This window comes from Corylus avellana, chromosome 3, assembly GCF_965113065.1.
Source record: "Corylus avellana chromosome 3, dhCorAvel1.hap1.2, whole genome shotgun sequence".
NCBI lineage: Eukaryota > Viridiplantae > Streptophyta > Magnoliopsida > Fagales > Betulaceae > Corylus > Corylus avellana.
The window spans coordinates 25,377,305-25,396,671 of record NC_142492.1 but is presented as its reverse complement, the minus strand read 5'-3'; the positions used below and the strand labels follow the sequence as shown (position 1 = coordinate 25,396,671).

Sequence of the window (19,367 nt, the reverse complement as noted above, 5' to 3'; positions counted from 1 at the left end):
CTCAGGACAAAGATTTTCAACAATTTTATTGCTTAGATTGCTAGCGATTCGAATTAATTTTAACAAAAAATTTCAATGGAATTGAAAAGGCATCTTTGGACTCTGGCTTTCGCCGGAGTTGGAATAGTCAGAAAAACATTCAACACACTTTTGATGAGGTGGTTTTTGAGCTGCCTCTATCTTTGAAAAGTTAAGAGTCGGAGTTGATAAAAAAAAAAGTCTCTTGCTTTTAAAATAGTTAATAGAATTTGTTGATCTGTTGTATTAGCACTAATCGTAAGACTGTCAAAACAACATATATTACGACAATCAGGATCTTCTCCATTTCAAGTGAAATGTCGAGATTAAACATTAATATAAAAACACTGTTGCTCATCAAAGAATACTCCTAGTATCCATCCACTGCAACTGTCATTGTTGTCATCGCAGTTTTTGTGGTCATTGTTGTTCAAAGCTAGCTCCACTCAGGAAGCGACATAATAAGATACACAAGGTCTTGCGGGCTGCGGCAAATCATAGATTGTCTTGTTTTTTTTTTTTTTGCTGCACCAACCCCTGTTGGCTTCGTCCTTGCAATGCCTTCCACCTTTGAGTTATTTTTTGCTCTTTACTGGTACAGTAGCTATACTTGACCCAAACAGACAATATTCACCTGCGCACATACACAAAGAAAAACAAATAAGAGAGCCCATCAACCTAGCACCAAGTTACCAACTATTAGAAAAAAGCTCAATTAGAAAACACAGTAGAGAGAAAGAACAAGCTTTGACCTTGAAAAAACCAATTAAGCTAAGGGTAGCCAACTGTAGTCTTCTCTTTGTTTTGTTTTTATCTTTCCTACATCTTGATAATCTACAAGAACATAATAAATGTTTCCTTTCATTAAAAGGACCACAAAGTTTATGCTCAATCATACTATTTCAAAAATAAATTCAGAGCATATAATAGTAATGTAACAGATGCCTAGGTCTGTTGACATAAGAAAAAGAAACTATCATGAATATTGCTTGGACTAATGTTAAGGCAATCTACACGTCATTATTTATTTTCTGATAAAATCAACACAAAAGTATATCTTCTAAAATGTGATTTCTATAAGCAAAAACATTAACAGAAAAAGATACTGCTTCATACTCACCAAAAAGATTCCACTTTTCCAAGTTAAATTTGGAGAAATAACCATATCTTGCCTTATTGGGAGGTTTTAGAGAGTTTCCAAGGGTTTGAGCATTGCTCATAGCATCTGCAAGATACATGTAAATTCAATTACACAAAATAAAAAGAATGCACGAGGTCAAATATAGCAAAACACAAATATAAACACCAATGGTACACCACCGACTTGGGTGGCACTAGTGTCCTCGGTGGGGTTGGACCACAGTTTTGCTAAACCAGTTTGAGGGAGTGCCTGCAGTCTCCCTGTCTGTCTAGGCCCCTCCTATCATTGGTTTCAAGCAGGCAGTTGCTACTATAGTCATGCCCAAGTAGAATAGCCACTTTGGTCGCCCCCTCCTGTCTTTTCGCTAAAAACATAAAAATAAAAATTAATGGTACTCATTATAGATTGAACCAACAATTATAAGGCAACTGCTTTGGATTGAGAAATAATTATATTTGAAGACAAGCTTACAAATTATTCTTAAGCTAACTTAGTTACCAAACTGCATTTATATAACACTAATAGTGCTCAAAAGAATCTTTTACTAGTTTAACATTGTATGAAACCTTTAATTCTATAAGCAGACAACTCAATTTTGACGCTTCTAAGTCTTTTCAATGGAACCAAGGTTGTTCAGCACTGGAATAACAGACAAGATGAAGATATTAAGGAACTGACTAAGAAACAGTTCCAGCAGATTTTCTAAACAAGTATACATTATAGACGATGTATTGATGCCTCGTGATGTATTCCTTCTACTGCGTCATTATGTTGTAGGTTACACTAAATCATATATGTAAAAGCTTAATAATACTGATCTAGAAAAACAAGGTTGCAACCAATATCAGTGGGTCTAGTGTGTCACATTTTATATAGTTTATGGAGGGCAAGGTATATGGCTTATTGATAAATCCAAGTTCAGATTGGCCGATATATGTGGTTTTGAGGCTAAAGGTATGGGAAACAGTTTCAATTCATAGAAAAGAAATACAAATTTCCTAAGGCATTTGGAGGTTGGTCGCGTCGAAGTGATTATTCAAAGGCTCAATCCTCTTGAAGGGATTGATTTATCTCTTCGCTCCCTTTATTTTCCTATATGGTCAATTCAGAGAAAAGAAATACAAATTCCATAAGGCATTTGGAGGTTGGTCCCCTCAAAGTGATTATTCAGAGGCTCAATCCTCTTGAAGCAATTGATTTATCTCTTTGCCCCCTTTATTTTCTGATTAACAAATGATAGAAACCCCAAGCTTCTTATCTTTGAATAACTGCTTTTGTCTCTCTTTTGGCAATTAATTATCATGATTTTCTAGATGTTGTATTCTCCAAGAGTAAGGCATTGAGGCTAGTATACATATTGTTGGATTCCATCTAAAAGGAAAACATGTGAAGTTAAGTCACATTATCAAGCACATTACTTAAAAAAAAAAAAAGAGTCGTATTATCTAATAATGTAAGGTTCAATCTCCCTTGGAAGAGTATGTGGAAAGTTGACCACTTGAGTCAACCCTTCAAGGTTAACTTTGGATAATTTACGAAAGAGGAATGCTATTGTGATGTTGTATGTGTAACTCAACAGTGTAAGAAGTGTAGGGAGTCTATTGATAATTTATTCCTTCACTGTGAATTTGCAATTGAATTGTGGAATATGCTTTTTCAGCTGTTTGGTGTTGATTGGGTTAGGCCTTGAAGGGTGAGTGATTTGTTGGGAAGTTAGAGCGGAACACAAAGAGTTTTGAAGATCATGAGAGTGGTTTGCTAGAGATAAAGAAGATGATGCTACAATCCTTGTTTACATGGAAAGTGGCTTGAAATAAATAGTGTGCATGTCTCTAATTGTTCTGATTGTTTTGGAGTTATGTGCTTCTTTTTCTACAATTTTTGGGTTCTCTAGCATACGCCTTATGTACTAGGGTTACGTCTCTCTTCGCTTTGATTAAATATACATTACTAATAAAAAAATTAGTTATCATGATTTTCTTGTTCTTTTTGCTCCTACTAGTTAAGTGGCTTCTCTTGTATACTCCCTGTGTACCTAGGGACGCCTTACGCTTTTTATGATATCTCGATTACTTATTAAAAAGAAAAAAAGAAACCCTAGGTTTCTATCATCACCACCTGCATGTTCCATGAAATGAAGGACAGCTTCATTTTGGACGATATAACGCAATCCTTCTGGTAAGCTCCTGTATCAAATCAATCACTCCATACAGATTGCCTCCATTTTTTTGACATGACCCTCACGCAATTACAATTTATTAATGCTACATATTACACCCCATCTCACCTCTATCCCACTTGGCTGATGGGCATTGTCATATCAGTCTAATAGGTTGGAGGTGGGGTAGTGGTGTAGTACGTAGCATTACTCATTACAATTCTACTCTCAAATAAAAAATAAAGAAAAAAAAATAGGGGTTTTGTTTGACCACCCTTGGGGTGGCCAACCACCCCCAAAACTATCTTGTGGCGGGCCAAGCCCAAAGGCCTTTTGAGTAGTTCAGCCACTCACAAAGGTGGCTTGAGGGGGTGGCTGACCACCCCCAAGCTATCTCCAACAGCCTTTGGGGGTAATTTTGCCACCCATTAAGATGGCTTGGGGGATGACCGACCACCCTTAAAATTGGCCTCTATGGGTGGTAGATTAAATCTATAAATGTTGTAATACTATTAGAATAATGGTTAAGTGATTAATCCTATCGGCTTAAATTTTTAGGACAACTAATAATCTAACATGTTATCAAAGCAAGTTATCTTGAGTTTGAATTCTCACTCTATTCTACCATCCATCTAAAAAAAGTTTAAATCCCATGTTTTGGACCCATTTATTGAGGACTGTTTGAGCCCACACATAGGGAGAGGGGAGCATTAGAATAATGGTTAAGTGCTTAAATTCACAATTTCCTATAATTTTAAGCTTTTGAAATAATTGATGTAACATATACCAGACACTAAAGCATCAAAATATTCCTAACTTCGGTACTCCGTAGTTTATATTTGACAATTCTTTTAAGGGAAGAAATAGTTCGTTATCAGTTATGAATCAAAAGCATATCGTACATGTCACAATGTTTTAGCAAAATACAAAGAAAAACTGTAATGCACTCACCTGCATATGGCTTTCATGATGATACACAAGTTATTTTTGCCGTGCATTATTATTGAAAACGATGCGGAATAATGTGATGAGAAGATGTAAATGCTTGTAAAAAAAAAAAATTCAAAATTACTACAAGAGTTTTAAATGAGAAGGGGTTCCCAGAATACTTACCGAAGGTGGCTTTTGCAATGTTATCCAACTCCATAACCAATCCAATTGTGTACTCCTTAAGTTGTATTATCCAGAAATAAATCCCTCTTCAATCACCAAAAAGCTCGAGTCATAAGTATTATCTGCTTCACTAATACTGTAGCATAAAGTGAAAGAAATAGGATATCATCATAATTCCTTCAATAAATTTAAATTCAAGAAGAAGTACACTATCTAAACAAGTACCATGAAGGAAACCAATGGCATAAGCGCAGACAGGTTTTGGACTTATGCACTTCATGGTTCAAATTTCAGAACCTCCCCCCCAAAGAAAAAGAAGAAGTAAATATCATATGTTTCCTTTCTTGGTTGTGAATGATATAAGAAAAAAAAAGAAGTAAATATGACATGCTTCCTTTCTTGGTTGTGAATGATATATCTTTCAGAATACTAAACAAAAATTTGGATCTTAAGAAAATTGTATATCTACCAGTGTCTGAGCAAAGGGATTTCTTATGGCCGTATATTTTCAGAATTGTAGACAAAATGTGGAAAACTGAATATAATTAGCTTCACTAGAAGTTTTGTGGATCAAACTAGTCTATAAAGTTTGAAATAGCAAACTATACAAAGGTAAAGTGAGTAGTAGTAATATACCATCTGGTCCTCACAACGCCATTCCCTCAGCTTCCTAGCTTTTGGATACTGCACCAGCTTTTATTCCCCAGTGCAAAGCCATACCATCTGGAGCAATACCACTTGCCTTCATTTCATCAAATAACTCACGTGCTCTTTCAATATTTCCAAGTCTATGGTAACAAGTGATGAGAACAGTGTAAGTTACCACATCTGGAGTCACTTTGTTCCTCTTCATTTCATCAACCAACAAGTTAGCCATGTCCATGCGTTGCAAATTGCAAAAACCATAAATTAAACAGGTATAAGTTACAACACTGGGCATATGGCCTTTCCTCAACATTTCAGCGAACAATGCCCAAGCCTTCTTCATGTCTTTAGTTCTGCTAAACCCAGCTATCAAAGATGTGTAAGAAATCTTATCTGGAACCAAACCTTTTTCAGTCATTTCCTTGAACAATTTATATGCTTCACGCATTTTGTGTCTTCGGCAAAATATGTTAATAAGAATTGAATACGTGACTGTGTCAGGCATGACCCCAACTTTTAGCATTCTTGTGTACAACATCAAGGCCTTCCTAAAATTTGATTGTTTGGCAAAACCATCCATTAGCGTACCATAATTAACAACTCCAGGTAGTACATTCCTCTTAAGCATTTGAGGAAAAATTTCCCAAGCTTTTTCTGATTTTCTTTCCTTGCACAGCCTGTCAATAACTGCATTATAGGTATATGAGTTAAGGAAAATGCCTAGGTCTTGCATTTCATCCATAAGTTTCAAGGCTTCCTCCAAGTGCCCTTCCTTGCAATATCCATCAATTATAACATTGCAAGTGATGGTATTAGGCAAGACACCATGAAGTAGCATGATATTGAAAACTTCCAAGGCCCTATCTAAGAGGCCCAACTTGCAGAACCCATGAATCAGACTCTGGAAATTAGAAGCATCAGGAACCAAATTATTGCTGATCATCTCCTCCAAAAGTTTACAGGCAGAATCCATATCGCCCTGCATACAAAATCCATTGATTAAGATTTCATAAGCGATATGATCGTATCTATAACCAGCATCCCCAAGATTATGGAACATGTCTAGTGTGATGTCCATCAGTCCGCCCTTACATAGACCATAGAAGAGTGAACTATAGCTAACTAGAGATGGTCTCAAACCATATTGACCCATTTCCTCAATCAAATTCAGACCTTTCTCAATATCCCCCATCTTGCAAAACCGATCAATCAAAATGCTGTAACTGTAAACATCTGGCGATATTCCAAAGCTCTTCATTTCTTCCAAAACTTTCAAAGCTTCATATACTTCACCTTTTTGGGTAAACCCATATATAATAGCATTATAACAATAATTATTCACAGGCTGGTTTCTCCATCTCAAATTCCGAATATATTCCAAGGCAAACTCGACACAACCAACTTTACAAAGTCCATGGATATATGTACCGTATGTCACAACAGTTGGGTTTTCCCCACTCATCTCCATTTCTTTGAGAATCTCAGTCGCTTGTCCAATATCTACATCCTGACAAAGATGTCCTTTACAGTAAAAGTTCATCATAATTGTGTACGTGTAAACGTTAGGTGATGGTCCAGAGTTTTTTAAATCTTCAAATAAACTTCTAACAAATTCCACTTTATTTGCTTCCACCAAACACTTCAATAAGAAATTACACGAAAACATATCTGGTTTAAGGCCAATACTTTTAGCCCGCATAAACACATCCACAGCATTCTCAAGCATTGAATTGGCCGCAAATACTTTTATTAGTACATCAAATACAACAATCGATCTCACCGCATGCTGAGATGAATCCAGTAAAGTTGGAAACAATTCAAACGCATCATAACCAACTTCATTATAATATCTAATGATATCTCTAAGCAAAGCATGAACTTCCATATGCATCCTAGCTAATGCGAATATATGAACAATAATTCTAAATGCATCGATTGAATGAGAAAATCCATACTTTCTCACGGCTGTTGAAAAGTATGGAAATCCAATCCAATCCAAAGACTTGAAAACTCTGCCAACTAACGGAAATAGTTTGGGCTTTTTCCGGATACGTGACCTGTTTCTCGGCATATTAACTTTATCAATTAAATTAGTTTCAATTTTAGGATTTTCATCGAACATATGGTCTTCTGAAAAAATTGCAGAAGCAGCAGCATAATAACCTCTAACAATGCATTTTTCGCGGAGAATGACTTGGTTCCGGAGTAAACACGACTCAGCTAAAAATATCCTTGAACATGAGCAAATACCCATCAACCCCCAATTCGATTTTTTCAAACAATACCACAAACTGCCTCATACCAAATCTTTGGGGTCAATGAAACCCAACGCTATTCCACCATTGAAGCTTCTCAAAACCCAGTCTTTTTTGCTCAAAAACTAAAAATAAAGACTACCCAGAACACCATTCTTGACGAAGAAGAAATTATGCTCGAGAAAAACCAAATTTACTGCGGGCTATATATGACAAAGTTAACAGGTATTTACAACAAAAAAAGGTTGGAAATAATAGAAGTACCTCTATTTGAGGAGTCTATGATTCCCACACAGAGAGAGAGAGAGAGAGAGAGAGAGAGACAGAGGTGGGTCAATCAAAAGCCGGACAAGAAGGTGAGGCTTGTAGTGTTTGAGAGATTTTTCTGTGCCTGAAAGCTGAGAAGCATGGCCCTCTGCAGCATAGGAGCATGAAAACGGCCGCCTATGCGCCCGTTTTAGCAGAAGAAGAAAGTTGGACAGAACTGAACCGCCTGTGCGCCCGCTTCAGCGGTAGAAGAAAGGAACTGTACTAAACCGCCCGTTTTAGCGATTATAAATCCTAGGAGGTTTCAATGCTATTTCTTTTTTATTTTTCTTTAGTTTATTCAAGCTATCATTAAAAGTAAAAATGGGGTAAAGAAAAAAATAAAAAAGAGGAGGAATCCGCCTAAAAAGGGCCAAGGTTATGATTAGTAACTGGTCTAAAAGGATGATCGGTCACATTAGAATTGCTCAAACTTCTACGAGAGGTAGCAATGAGAGAAAGCCTAATAGAGCAATGTCAAATGGAGGTAGAGAATGCCTACATGTCATGAACTGGAAATTTTTTTCTCCGATTCAATTTGAAAAAAAAAACTTCATCCCAAATGAAATTCTAAGGTAGAATAGTCTTTTGACATATTTTGAAGATATGATCATATTTTATTTATGCATTCAAAGTTTTTTTTTTTTTTTTTTTTTTTTTTTTTTTTTTTTTGTATTTCTCACGCTCTTTAAATATGCATTTGGTTCTAAAATTGTCATCTTAGACATGTTTTGTATGATTACTAATTGCATGACCTATATTTCATTTTAGGTCAGTTTGGTAATTTTTCAGACATCCGATGAGATTGAGAGATTAGACTCAAAAAATCCACATCAACAGAAAGAGATGGACAATGCAAGTCTAGATGTTGTTTGAGGATGATAACATAGAACAAGCATCAATTAGTTTTAATTTACTCAGCACCATTTTATATGTTATAGTAATGCAACAAAAAGTATGATAATGCCAAAAAATTTATGCTCGTTTATGTAAAGAGTAATGCTACTCTTCACACAGGCTAGCATAATTTATTTTAAGTGACTTTTTATTTAAAAAAATAATAATAATAAAGTAGTGACTGACATAAAAAGTCACTTAAAACAATTAACGTCAACCGATGTGAAATAAGTGTAAAGAGTAACATTAATATTCTGTAAAATCAAACACTTGTGAAAATTAATGTCAGCCAAAGAAACACGAAGCTTTTAGCATAAACGTGTGCTTATACCAGCTTATTAAAACTATCAAAATGGTACAAATCAACTCAAAAGTTTTCAGTTTTTATTTTTTGTCACTTTTTTCTGGTTGAATACTCTCAAGCTCTCAACTCCAAAACTGGAAGAGCATGCTCAGTACAACAACAGCTCTCTATCTACAGAGGACATCCGACATGGAACCAAACAAAAATTACACTCAAAACATCACCCAAAGGAAAGAAAGTAATGGCAAAGCGCTGAAGCAAAGGAAATGTTTGAATCAAATTATGAACAAGATGGGAGCCATTGAATGCCTTGCACTACAAGGGCCTTCCCTCAATACCCTGGAATTTTATATAAATTACCACAAGCAGCCTCAACAGATTTGGTAGCAAGTGCTCTTCAAAGAGATTATCACCAAATGCTTGGTTTGCTCCTTTCAAATAGGCTATACACATCTGATGGTGTTCACTGAATCACTACTACTCCGCCGTGTGCTGTTTGCAACCCCTGGGTCCAAAATGCTGAGAGCTACGCCTCACAGTCTTTTTGCATAAATAGCAATAATGAACTTGGCATGCCCAGCAGAATATATGATTGTTATTTCCAACCTGACAGAAAGCCATATCAGTCAAACTAATGCAACTCCATGACTTTAAATGATTAAAAAAAAAAAGACGATCTTCAAGACGGCTCTCAACAGAAAAAGTTGTCATCTAAAATTGTTGTAATCAAGAGGGAAAAAAATTTTGTAGTCCAGCGGTCATAGATGAACCAATGCCTTGGGGTCCGGTTGACTTTCGACTCAATCTTGACATGGACATGGCCAGATGCATGATCCTCAATATTATGAAATGTGGGCTTTCTCTTTTTAATTTTACTGTTGTCTCTAAAATAATAAATGCTGGGGCATCATCATTATGAAGGTTATAATTCTATAATAAGAAGATTTCAATTCACTAAATAAGGTATGTGAAATGCAAACAGAATACTGGGAGGTGACAGCCTACACATGCAACTTGGATATAACCATCGTTAACAGTATCAGAACTTCAAATGAGAGACCCAATCTTAAGTCACCTTTGCATTAAATTGGCCACAATTAGGGCATGCATGAACATGTTGAGCAAAGAATCCAGCTCGAATCTGACCCAACACCTGACGAGGATTAATGCGCTCTTCCCACCCCTGAATTGCTTCTTGTGGGAACAGATCACATGTCCCCTCCCTTGAACGAGTACAAGTAATTAAGTCAATATCGGTAAACACACATTTATGAAGAAACAAAACAGGCATAACTGGTAAAATCTAAACTGGTTGTAAATCACATACCTGAAATGATCATATCCATCAATCGCCTTGTTACAGCGGTAGCAGAAATACTGCCCACAGTTATTACACATCATCTTGTTGCAACCTTCAGTTCTGGAAATTGCTATCTTACAAGATGGGCATTGCTTAGCATCACGAAGTACTTCCTTGACACTAAGAATTTCATTGATCATCTCACGTTCTCTAAGCAATTGATCCTCTTTTAGTTGAGATGAATTTTGGCGCTCCTGCAACCAAAAAGCAAAGACTGAATTTATAGAAATATGGAAAGTTTTCTACAGCTTGAAGAATGCTAAAATGGAAATAATAAAGAAAACCTAAAAGCTCAAATAACAGAAGATATCATTATAAACCAAGGTAGGCAGAATATCAAGCAACAAGTAAAGCCCCGGTTACAGTGGACAATCTATCTATCATTAAGTAAATAGAAAAAAAGAACGAGCCAGAACTTTATAGGACACACTTTTAATAAGGAGAAAAATATCTGAAGACATCCTGAGGTTTCTCACACAATGGAGCAATTGGTGTACTGTAATAAGAAATGACAAAAAAGCATACTTGCTTTTCGTCATACAGCACATGGCCAAAAGCAATGCTATAACCTCATAGATATGTGAAGATCCTGTCCTCAAGACTCAAGCAAACATGCTTATATTTTACCAAACTAAAAAATTAAGCCATCTAAAAGGGACTTCAAACTCAAAGGTGCAAGTGAAAAAACTGAATCCATAGCCATAGGCCCATAAGCAGAGCAATTCCATGGACAATTTCCTATTGTTGTATACCACCAGCCCCACACAAGGTACAAGACAGTATTTCCACCAAAAAAGTGTTGACAGACTAAAGTATTCTGTTTTGATGGAAATGAAAAGCATGCATCATAACACAGAAGGGACCAAATAAATTGCAACAAAGGATGCAAGAGAAGAATCTACAAAGTTTACCTGCAAAATACGAAGCCTCAGTTCTGATGTCATACACGCTACGCCAACATGGCGCCGCTCCCTGCAAAGTGTACAAAAGCTAAAGAAGCACTTTGAGCATTGAGCATGCTGGTCCTCATCTTCTATGCAGGGTGTTTCACATCTTGGGCAATAAGCAATATCAGACATTGAATCGAGCGTTTTTTGTAACATTAAGGACTCCCAACGTTCATACTCCGCATCACCAAGTAATCGTTTCAACAATGCGGGTGGGACCATGCCCCCACATTTTGCATTAGGACATTGAAGTTTGTTTATGGTACCTTCCTTGACATGCATGTCAGAATAAATCTTCATGCATTTGCAGCAGAAGAAATGCTCGCACGGCAGTCTAACGAACTCACTACCTGGTATGTGTACCAGGGAAAAATAACATAATATGAATTGGATTGTCAAATGATGATAAATTTACCAAAGGTAGACTGGAATATTAAGTTGGAACATCCATGCAGATAGCTAACAAAAGAAATCAGTTGAGAGAAGAAATCAACTTGATCAAGATACCATAGCCTGGAACCAGTGACAGAATGGAAGTCCTTTGACATATGATTCAGGGGGGATATACAACTATGCCTAAATCACTGCAGGTTGTACACTGAGGTTGTAATACTCCAGTCCTATATTGCAAAGATGAGGAATAGCCTACATAAAGTAGGTTGTTTATAAAAATAGTCATGAGTGCTAAGTCTCAAGTTGCCTAATTACTATGTGAAACTATGCTTTATAAGGAATTCTAGAAAAGCTCCAAATTGACTAGTCATTTTGGGGTAATAGCACAGATGTGATTAGCGATTTTCCCTTGGTCATTATATAAGTCTTATAATTATAACATATTATATGGATTTGCTTTCAAAAAAAACAAACACAAGACTCTTAGGCTGAAATATTGTACAGAGGAAAAAAGACAATGTCCTGATGCAAGAAAATGAACAACTGGTTTTGGATTAGCATTACACATGATAAACCTATTTGGAAGTAGTTAGTAAACATAACCAAGGTGATAAACTATCAATTATAATTGCTCCAAACAAAAGAAGGCACCATCAACATTGTGTGGGGTCTCCTATTAAGCTTCACCTAGGCAAAATAATCGTGCTGCACGGGTTAATTGTTAAAAGACGAAAAAATTATTGAATTTAATATATTAAAAAGATGAACATTATATAATTAAAAATGTCTTAAAACCAAAAAAAAAAAATTGCATTAACTACTTTTATATCAATTTGAAAGTCATTGGAAAGTAAAAATAAGAATCTCAAAGCATTGATTACATGCTTAAAAACAAATAGGTAAATTTTGGAAGATCCTAATGGTAAAAAATGAAAACATGTAATAAAGTAATAAAATATATAATAGTATTATAAAAAGAATGTTGGTTTATCTATATCACCGCTATAATGTAAATAATGTTTTAAATTCTTTAAGATCTATTTTATAAAACATTTTTCAAAAACGTTGCTTTTCTTACATCATTGGAAAAAAATCTTATTTAATACGTCAAGCAAAGGTTGACAATTACCTGCATACTCACTAAAACAGATACAGCATTCATGCAAGTTTTTGTGGAAGTTCTCATGGTGTCTCTCATCGTCGTAACTTTTTATTGAAGGAATATCAACATCTGGCGAAAAAATTCCAGAAACTGCACGCCTATCTCCTGCATGTCTTATGCCATAAGGACCAAGCATTATTTCTTTATCAAACCCAAGATGAGAAAGAGAAGAACTTTGTAGCCATTCCACCCACTGGTACATGACTTCTTGCCCTGGCTGTTCTCTCCATATTGTGTCCAGCATGGAGCAAAGATTGGAAATCCTACTAGAATCCAGCCACTGAACAGAGATAGTAAAATAAGGAGGTATGTGGCTTGGGTAGGATTTAGGTAATAAACAAGTCAATAAAATTGGTGGAAGATATTGGACTTTGAAAGAGTATGAGAAATCATCTGAACTGTCAATTTTGGTCTCAAAATCACCAGATGAATTTAGCTTTGCAGTAATAGCAACTTCACCCTGTGCTTCAATGTCTATATGAATCTGCAAAATAACAAACAGGTGTTGGACTATTCACTTCTTTATGGATATTGAACTTTTGTCTTTAAGACATTGGCTTACTGCAAAACCTGAAAAGATCTTAAGCCGCTGTGTCTGTCAAGCATGAAAACATTGTCTCCGTAGATGGACTCCATAGCAAGTAACTGCAAAAGAAAAACACAAAAGATGATAAAGGGCAAGAAATTCAAAGCAGTCATAAAGTTCCTACCACGCAAAGCCATCATTCTTCTATACACAGGCATGATTTTAAAATTAAGGAAGATTTCTTCTAAAATCTTCGTATTCATTCTGCTTTGCAAAACATTGAATATTTGGCATTTCAAAATTTCAATCATCTCTCAAACAACAAATTTATCTAATTTAATAAAATTCTGGGTAAAGGGTCTGAGATGTCAAGTCCAATATCTATTTCAACCAGATTCTAATTTGGAAATTATTAAAAAAAATAAAATCTAGTAATGGCCGATAGATGAACACAAACTTTACATAGGCCGTAACACTTTCATGAATGGAATTCCTAAACTAGGCAAGATATAATTGGAAACTCTTATGACGGTAAAAAAAACTTTCACAAAGGCAACTCAGAAAGCTTGCAAGATTTCTAGAGAGGAAATATAGATACAAATGCTAAAAATGGGCCGGGCCACATCTTATGGTAGCCAGCTCAGGAGGCAATCCTTTGGTAGCTTGGAGGCTTATGGCTAAGCTATCTTTTCAAAAAAATTGGTCAAAACCTCAAAACCTTGCCTTTTTTTTTGGTCTGACATGTTCAGATATGAATTTCACCCATTTAAGATTCAACTTCTTTATTGTCCTCGTCAGCTCTCAGTGCATGACCACACCATTCCAACCAGCTCTCCCCTAGGTTTCACCTAACAGGGGGCTGTATAAGTAACTCCTTACGGAAGACCTATTTTTCTTGATGTCCAAGTCTTCCTTCATGTTAACCATGACACTCTCAGTACAGGTATACCATAATTTTACTTTAACAAGCTAGATAACTCAGTAGATCAAACCAGGCCAAACACACTTAACATGTATGGGCCTAAATGTTGACTGACAAAGTGCTTAATCTGATAGCAACACTGTAATACGGACCCAAGGACTTCCTCTTGTAATACTCTAATTTGATTCCAAAGCATAATCCTATGTCAGCCAATAGCTCTTATTTAACAGAAGCATCCTCCTAATCTCTCTCTCACCTGAAGAGACTAAGACAGATTCATCGCATTGGCAACAGATTCATCTCAGTGGCATATCACTTCTAACTCAAAACTTTTTTCCAATGCATATTCTTCGTGGGAATAGCAACTCAAAGTACACGTCCTTTTCAAATTAATGTGAAACATTCTGGATATCTTCAAGCTTTTATGTCGTTATTATCATTCACCAGTACCTGATTCTCATTAATAATGCGAACCAATTGAACATGTTCACTAAACTGTGTCGCAAATATGAGCAATTCATTTTATCCATAATATGGGGAGAAATAATTTTTCTCATTATAGCAAGAGGGACAAAGTTAAGGGGAGGACCCAAAGATCTGGGAAAAAATAATAATTATGGCCATTTTTGTTACTTTCCTAATAGTGTTTCTCATCAATACCCCTCAAAAAAGAAAACCTGGCCAAAAAAAAAAAAAAAACCATGCCTCATTAGCGATCCCCTTCTTTCTCCAAGTAAAAGCTTCTCAAAAGAATAGGAAAAAAAAAAAAAAAAAAAAAAAGAGAAAAGCTTATGCCTCACTCTTCTTCCACTTTTCCTTTTCCTTTGAAGCTTTCCAAACAATTCAACCTTCAAAGTCACAAAGAGGGGCAGAGAAGATCCATTTCACTAAGCAAAGCCAGCCCCACTGCCCTACACCATAAGTGTCTCAGTACCTCCCAAAGAGACCAACCTCTTCATTATTGTAAGCTCCAATAATATTATAGTTTCTAAATATATTTTCTTTAAGCTTGAGTCTCTTTTTTTCCTTATATTTTTCCCTTTGTGCACTTGTTATTTTTTACTCGCTAAATGAACGTCAAGTACACTTAGCATAATCAATTTTGTTTTTTCCCCCCTTTGTGCACTTGTTTTATTATAATTACCTTAATATGAATGATGTTTTAAGAAAACATACTTTTGTGTAAGAACTTAAAGATTTAGCCGTAAGCCAATTGTTAGAAAATACATCTTTTAAAATTCTATTTAGAGTATATCCAACTCCCCAGATAAAAACCTTGGTTTCGCCCCTAAAAGCGACCTAAAATTAAATAGGAATTAGCTCTTAACAAAGGTTTCCAACAGGCTAAAGGAGCACTGTTTACTAAAAAAAACTCACCTCATTATCAGCCAAGTTTGAGCCAAATATGCAGTTCAAGCTGGGTTCAATATGATCTTGGGCCATGCAAACATTATTGTTATTATTATTATTTGGATGAATATACACTCATTATTTATCAATAAGATGGTGATTTAATTTATTTTTGCACAATTTGTCCATTTCTATTGGCCAGACAGCAACTTTTTAAGTGCATATGGGAGAATTTTCACCTCAAAGTCCGTGGCACCATTCCAGCAAGGTTTCAACTTATTCAACAAACTCTACTTAGCAATAAGCAGAGCAGCATATAGACCATCATCAGTCATCACCAAGCTAAAAAACCTACAATTTCATATCATTGGCAAGTTCACTAACTTAATTACCTCATCCTCCTGCAGTTGATCATTAATCCTCAGCTGCTCCTCCGACAATTCCGGCTCCTCCATGCCCAACCGCAGCTCTTCCAATCTTTTCAAAACACCATCCACTCCCTCACTTGACTCGGACACCTCAACTGTCTCTTTCTTACTTTTTCCCTTCCCTTCTTCCTCCTCCTCCTCATCATCTTTCTCTCGCTTCCCACTGACGTTCTCCCCAATACTCAAAGACCCTATCTGAGAATCCAAAGAATTCACAGAACCCACTTCGTTATTCAAAGAACCCACCTCAGGTTCTTTCACAAACTTGGAATTGACCGCATGGGAGCGCCGATTCTCAGACACCCGCTTGGAATTTTGACGGGTTCTGGGGTTACGATATGAGATGGGTAAACTAGCGGCGGTGTGTTCGATTCTGCTTTCTGTAGCAGAAGAAGAAGGGGAGGAAGGCGGTGAGAGCTGGGCTTGGACAATATTGTGTTCCTGATCGAGGGCGGGCCTAAGGGTCCAGGTCTCATCAATTTGAAGAGGCGGGTTGCGGTGGCGGTGGCGGTGGTCCTGTCTTCCTCCTCTTCTGCTGTCTCCTTCCATGGCGGATTCAAACAGCTCTCTGACACCAAACTCTTCAATTAATATATATATATATATATAGCCGAGAACCCAAAAAAGTCAATTATTCGGAAATGGATCCTCTCGTTTCAATTTTTTTGAAACGGAGAGCATTCATATATTGTATTTACGAAAATAAATATCATAAATTTGTCCAAAATATTTATCCCTCAAATTCCTAAATCCACTAAATGCATACTCTCCATCTCCAACTTTCTTTTGTATTTATTGATATTTGATAAATCAAAAAATCTTAATAATAAAAAATAGTATTTTTTAAATTCATTAACGCAATTCTAAGCAAATTCTAAAGTGAGCTTTGCATTAAATAGGGATGTTCAAGCAGGGTGGTTATAAAACCGTTAACCGCATAAGGTAGTTGTGGTTAACGATTTTAAGAGTAAGGAAAAGCGGTTAATAACTGCTAACCGCTTATTATATATATATATATAACATCCAAAACGACATGGTTTTGGCCGTGTATGACTGTATGTATGTGAAATATAATGTGGAATGTGATGTTTTTGTTAAGGTTTATTCAAAAACATTGTCTGGCAAAAAAAAAAACATGTTATTTTCTTCTTTTTAGGAACATTTTGGCACAAAATGTTTAAAATAAGCTCAATGATGGCCAAAAACACTTAAATAACTCAAAAACTCATAAAAAAGCGATTACAAAACTGCAAGTTATTGGTTTAAATAGCTACTAATAACCGGTTATAAAATAACCACTAACTACTAACCACCTAGGTAATTGCGGTTGCAGTCATTAAAAAATTTTCTATTTTAGTTGGGAAAGAACGGCAAAGTCCATCCCAACCGTCCAATGAAAAATAAGAGGAGAGCAAAGCACTAATGGCACGCGAAGCGCATGTAAAATGGGCACGGAGAAAAATAAGTGTGGGAAAGAAGCAGCGGAACCCGCCCAAGGCCATTAAATTGGGGACAACTAGGACATGCATGATCATGTTGAGTGTACGTAATTTAAGTCCATATTATTAAACGCAAATTTATGCAGAAACAAAACAAGCATAACCAATAGAAACCAAAAGGCAAAGACATAATTTAGGTACCTAAAAGATCAGTTTACGCAAACATGCAACGTGATGACTCTCTTTAATACCAAATGATATAAATATCATGTAAAACTCACTTTTAAACCCCTCTTTCCCACCCAATATATATATATATACATATACACAAATTATTAAAATTGTACTCACACTACAAAAAAAAAAAAAAAGCATTTTCTGACGTGGCTACAGTACCTACTTTGTTGCCACATCAAAAAATTTCTGACGTGCAAATTTTAAAACGTCAGAAATTTTTTTTCTGACGTGTAAATAGTGACAGGTCAGAAAATTTTGACGTTTTAGATGTTGGAGCGTCAGAAAAAATGTTACAAATTTGGAAAATTAAAAAATGATATAATTTCTGACGTGGCAAAATTTGCCACGTCAGAAAATTATGACGTGGCGGTTTGCCACGCCAGAAATTTTCTGACGTGGCGGTCTGGCACGTCAGAATGCTATATATATATATATATACTCTAAAAAAAAATCTGATATATATATATAGTGTTCTGGGAAAATTTCTGGCGCGCCAGTTTGAAGCGTCAGAAATTTTTGACGTGCCAAATTTGGCGCATCAGAAATTTCCTGACATGCTAAATATTGCACGTCAGGAAAAGAAAAAAAGAAAAGGCCGAAATTTTGAAATTTTTTTCCTTTCTTATTTTCCCACACGTTTTTTCTTCTTTTTATTCTTTCCTCCTTTTTTATTTTTCCCACACTCTCTCTGTCTCCTCTCCCTTCTCTCCACGGCGATCCAAGAAATTAGGCAGAGAAGGAGAACGAAAAAAAAAAAGAGAAGAGAAGAAGAAAAAGAAAGGGAGAAGAGAAGAAGAAGAGAAGGTGCAGAAGAAAAAGAAAGGGAGATCGGAGAGAAGAAAAAAAAAAAAAAAAAAAAAAAAGGGAAGAGAAGAAGAAGAAGATCGAGGAAGAAGAAGAAGTGCACCATCTCTGCACCATGATGTGCAGAGCATGGTGTGCAGAGATCACCATCTCTGCACCCCATGGTGCAGAGATTGCACCATCTCTGCACACCATAAACACAGCATCTGCACGGCAGCTCCTCACGCTGCCGTGCAGAGGAATTCCCAAAAAAAAATTAAATTAAATTAATAAATTTTTAATTCAAAAAAAAAATTCTAGAAATTTTTTTTAAAAAAAAAAAATTAATTTTTAATTTTCTAATGTGTGAGACAATAGAACGTCAGAAAATTCTGACGTTCTACCCACTGACACGTCAGAAATTTTTTTTTCTAGTCACCTATGCTTCTGACAATCAACGCGCGTCAGAAACACCACGTCAGAAAACGCTAATAAGAAAAAAATTGTTTTTTTGTAGTGTCAAGCACTAACCCATGTAGGGCACTTAAAATTGTACTTTGTCCTTAAGACACCCATTTTGATGATAAAAAAATGTACAATATAAAAAAATTAGGAGAGGCACAAGCAAATCAACATACACAAATTCTTGTTAAGGAGAAAGCATATACTTTGGGAGTGAACAGCAAAACATATCGAATCAATATGTTAAAGAAATAAGTGGGCCAACGTGCTCTCTTCTCATATACTTTAGAACAAAGTTAAAGTTCAAACTTTGTATTTGTAGCTTTTTATCGATTTATTTATTTATTATTTCAATTAAATAAATGTTATAAGCATATTTTTAAGTATACACTTCCTAAAAATTACCACTTGTGGATAAATTATTATTAATTTTGGATCCAATAATTATTTCACTACCACATCAGAGAGTGCACACTTAAAAGTATATGTAGTATTTATTTTTCAATTAAATATTTCACATG

At 35.7% G+C, this 19,367-nt stretch overlaps 2 protein-coding genes across 5 annotated transcripts; both read right to left on the bottom strand.

Annotated features, from left to right (window-relative positions):
• Positions 1-235: 235 nt before the first annotated feature.
• Positions 236-7,874, bottom strand: LOC132176488 (uncharacterized). Of its 4 annotated transcripts, XM_059588714.2 has the most exons (6): positions 5,067-7,874; positions 4,431-4,566; positions 1,343-1,523; positions 1,139-1,243; positions 771-852; positions 236-652 (listed from the first exon to the last, which is right to left on the bottom strand). In XM_059588714.2, the coding sequence occupies exon 1, from the start codon at positions 7,327-7,329 to the stop codon at positions 5,101-5,103; it is 2,229 nt and encodes a 742-aa protein (XP_059444697.2). In that variant the 5' UTR covers positions 7,330-7,874; the 3' UTR covers positions 236-652; positions 771-852; positions 1,139-1,243; positions 1,343-1,523; positions 4,431-4,566; positions 5,067-5,100. The 4 variants fall into 4 exon arrangements, with proteins under 4 accessions (XP_059444697.2, XP_059444696.2, XP_059444699.2 ...); XM_059588713.2 differs by having other exon boundaries at positions 1,139-1,523; XM_059588716.2 differs by lacking the exon at positions 1,343-1,523.
• Positions 7,875-8,893: 1,019 nt separating this feature from the next.
• On the bottom strand, positions 8,894-16,544 carry NHL8 (NDR1/HIN1-like 8). The gene is made up of 7 exons (XM_059588481.2): positions 15,890-16,544; positions 13,270-13,344; positions 12,667-13,183; positions 11,109-11,494; positions 10,165-10,391; positions 9,913-10,060; positions 8,894-9,443 (listed from the first exon to the last, which is right to left on the bottom strand). The coding sequence occupies exons 1-7, from the start codon at positions 16,472-16,474 to the stop codon at positions 9,315-9,317; spliced, it is 2,067 nt and encodes a 688-aa protein (XP_059444464.2). The 5' UTR covers positions 16,475-16,544; the 3' UTR covers positions 8,894-9,314.
• Positions 16,545-19,367: the final 2,823 nt, after the last annotated feature.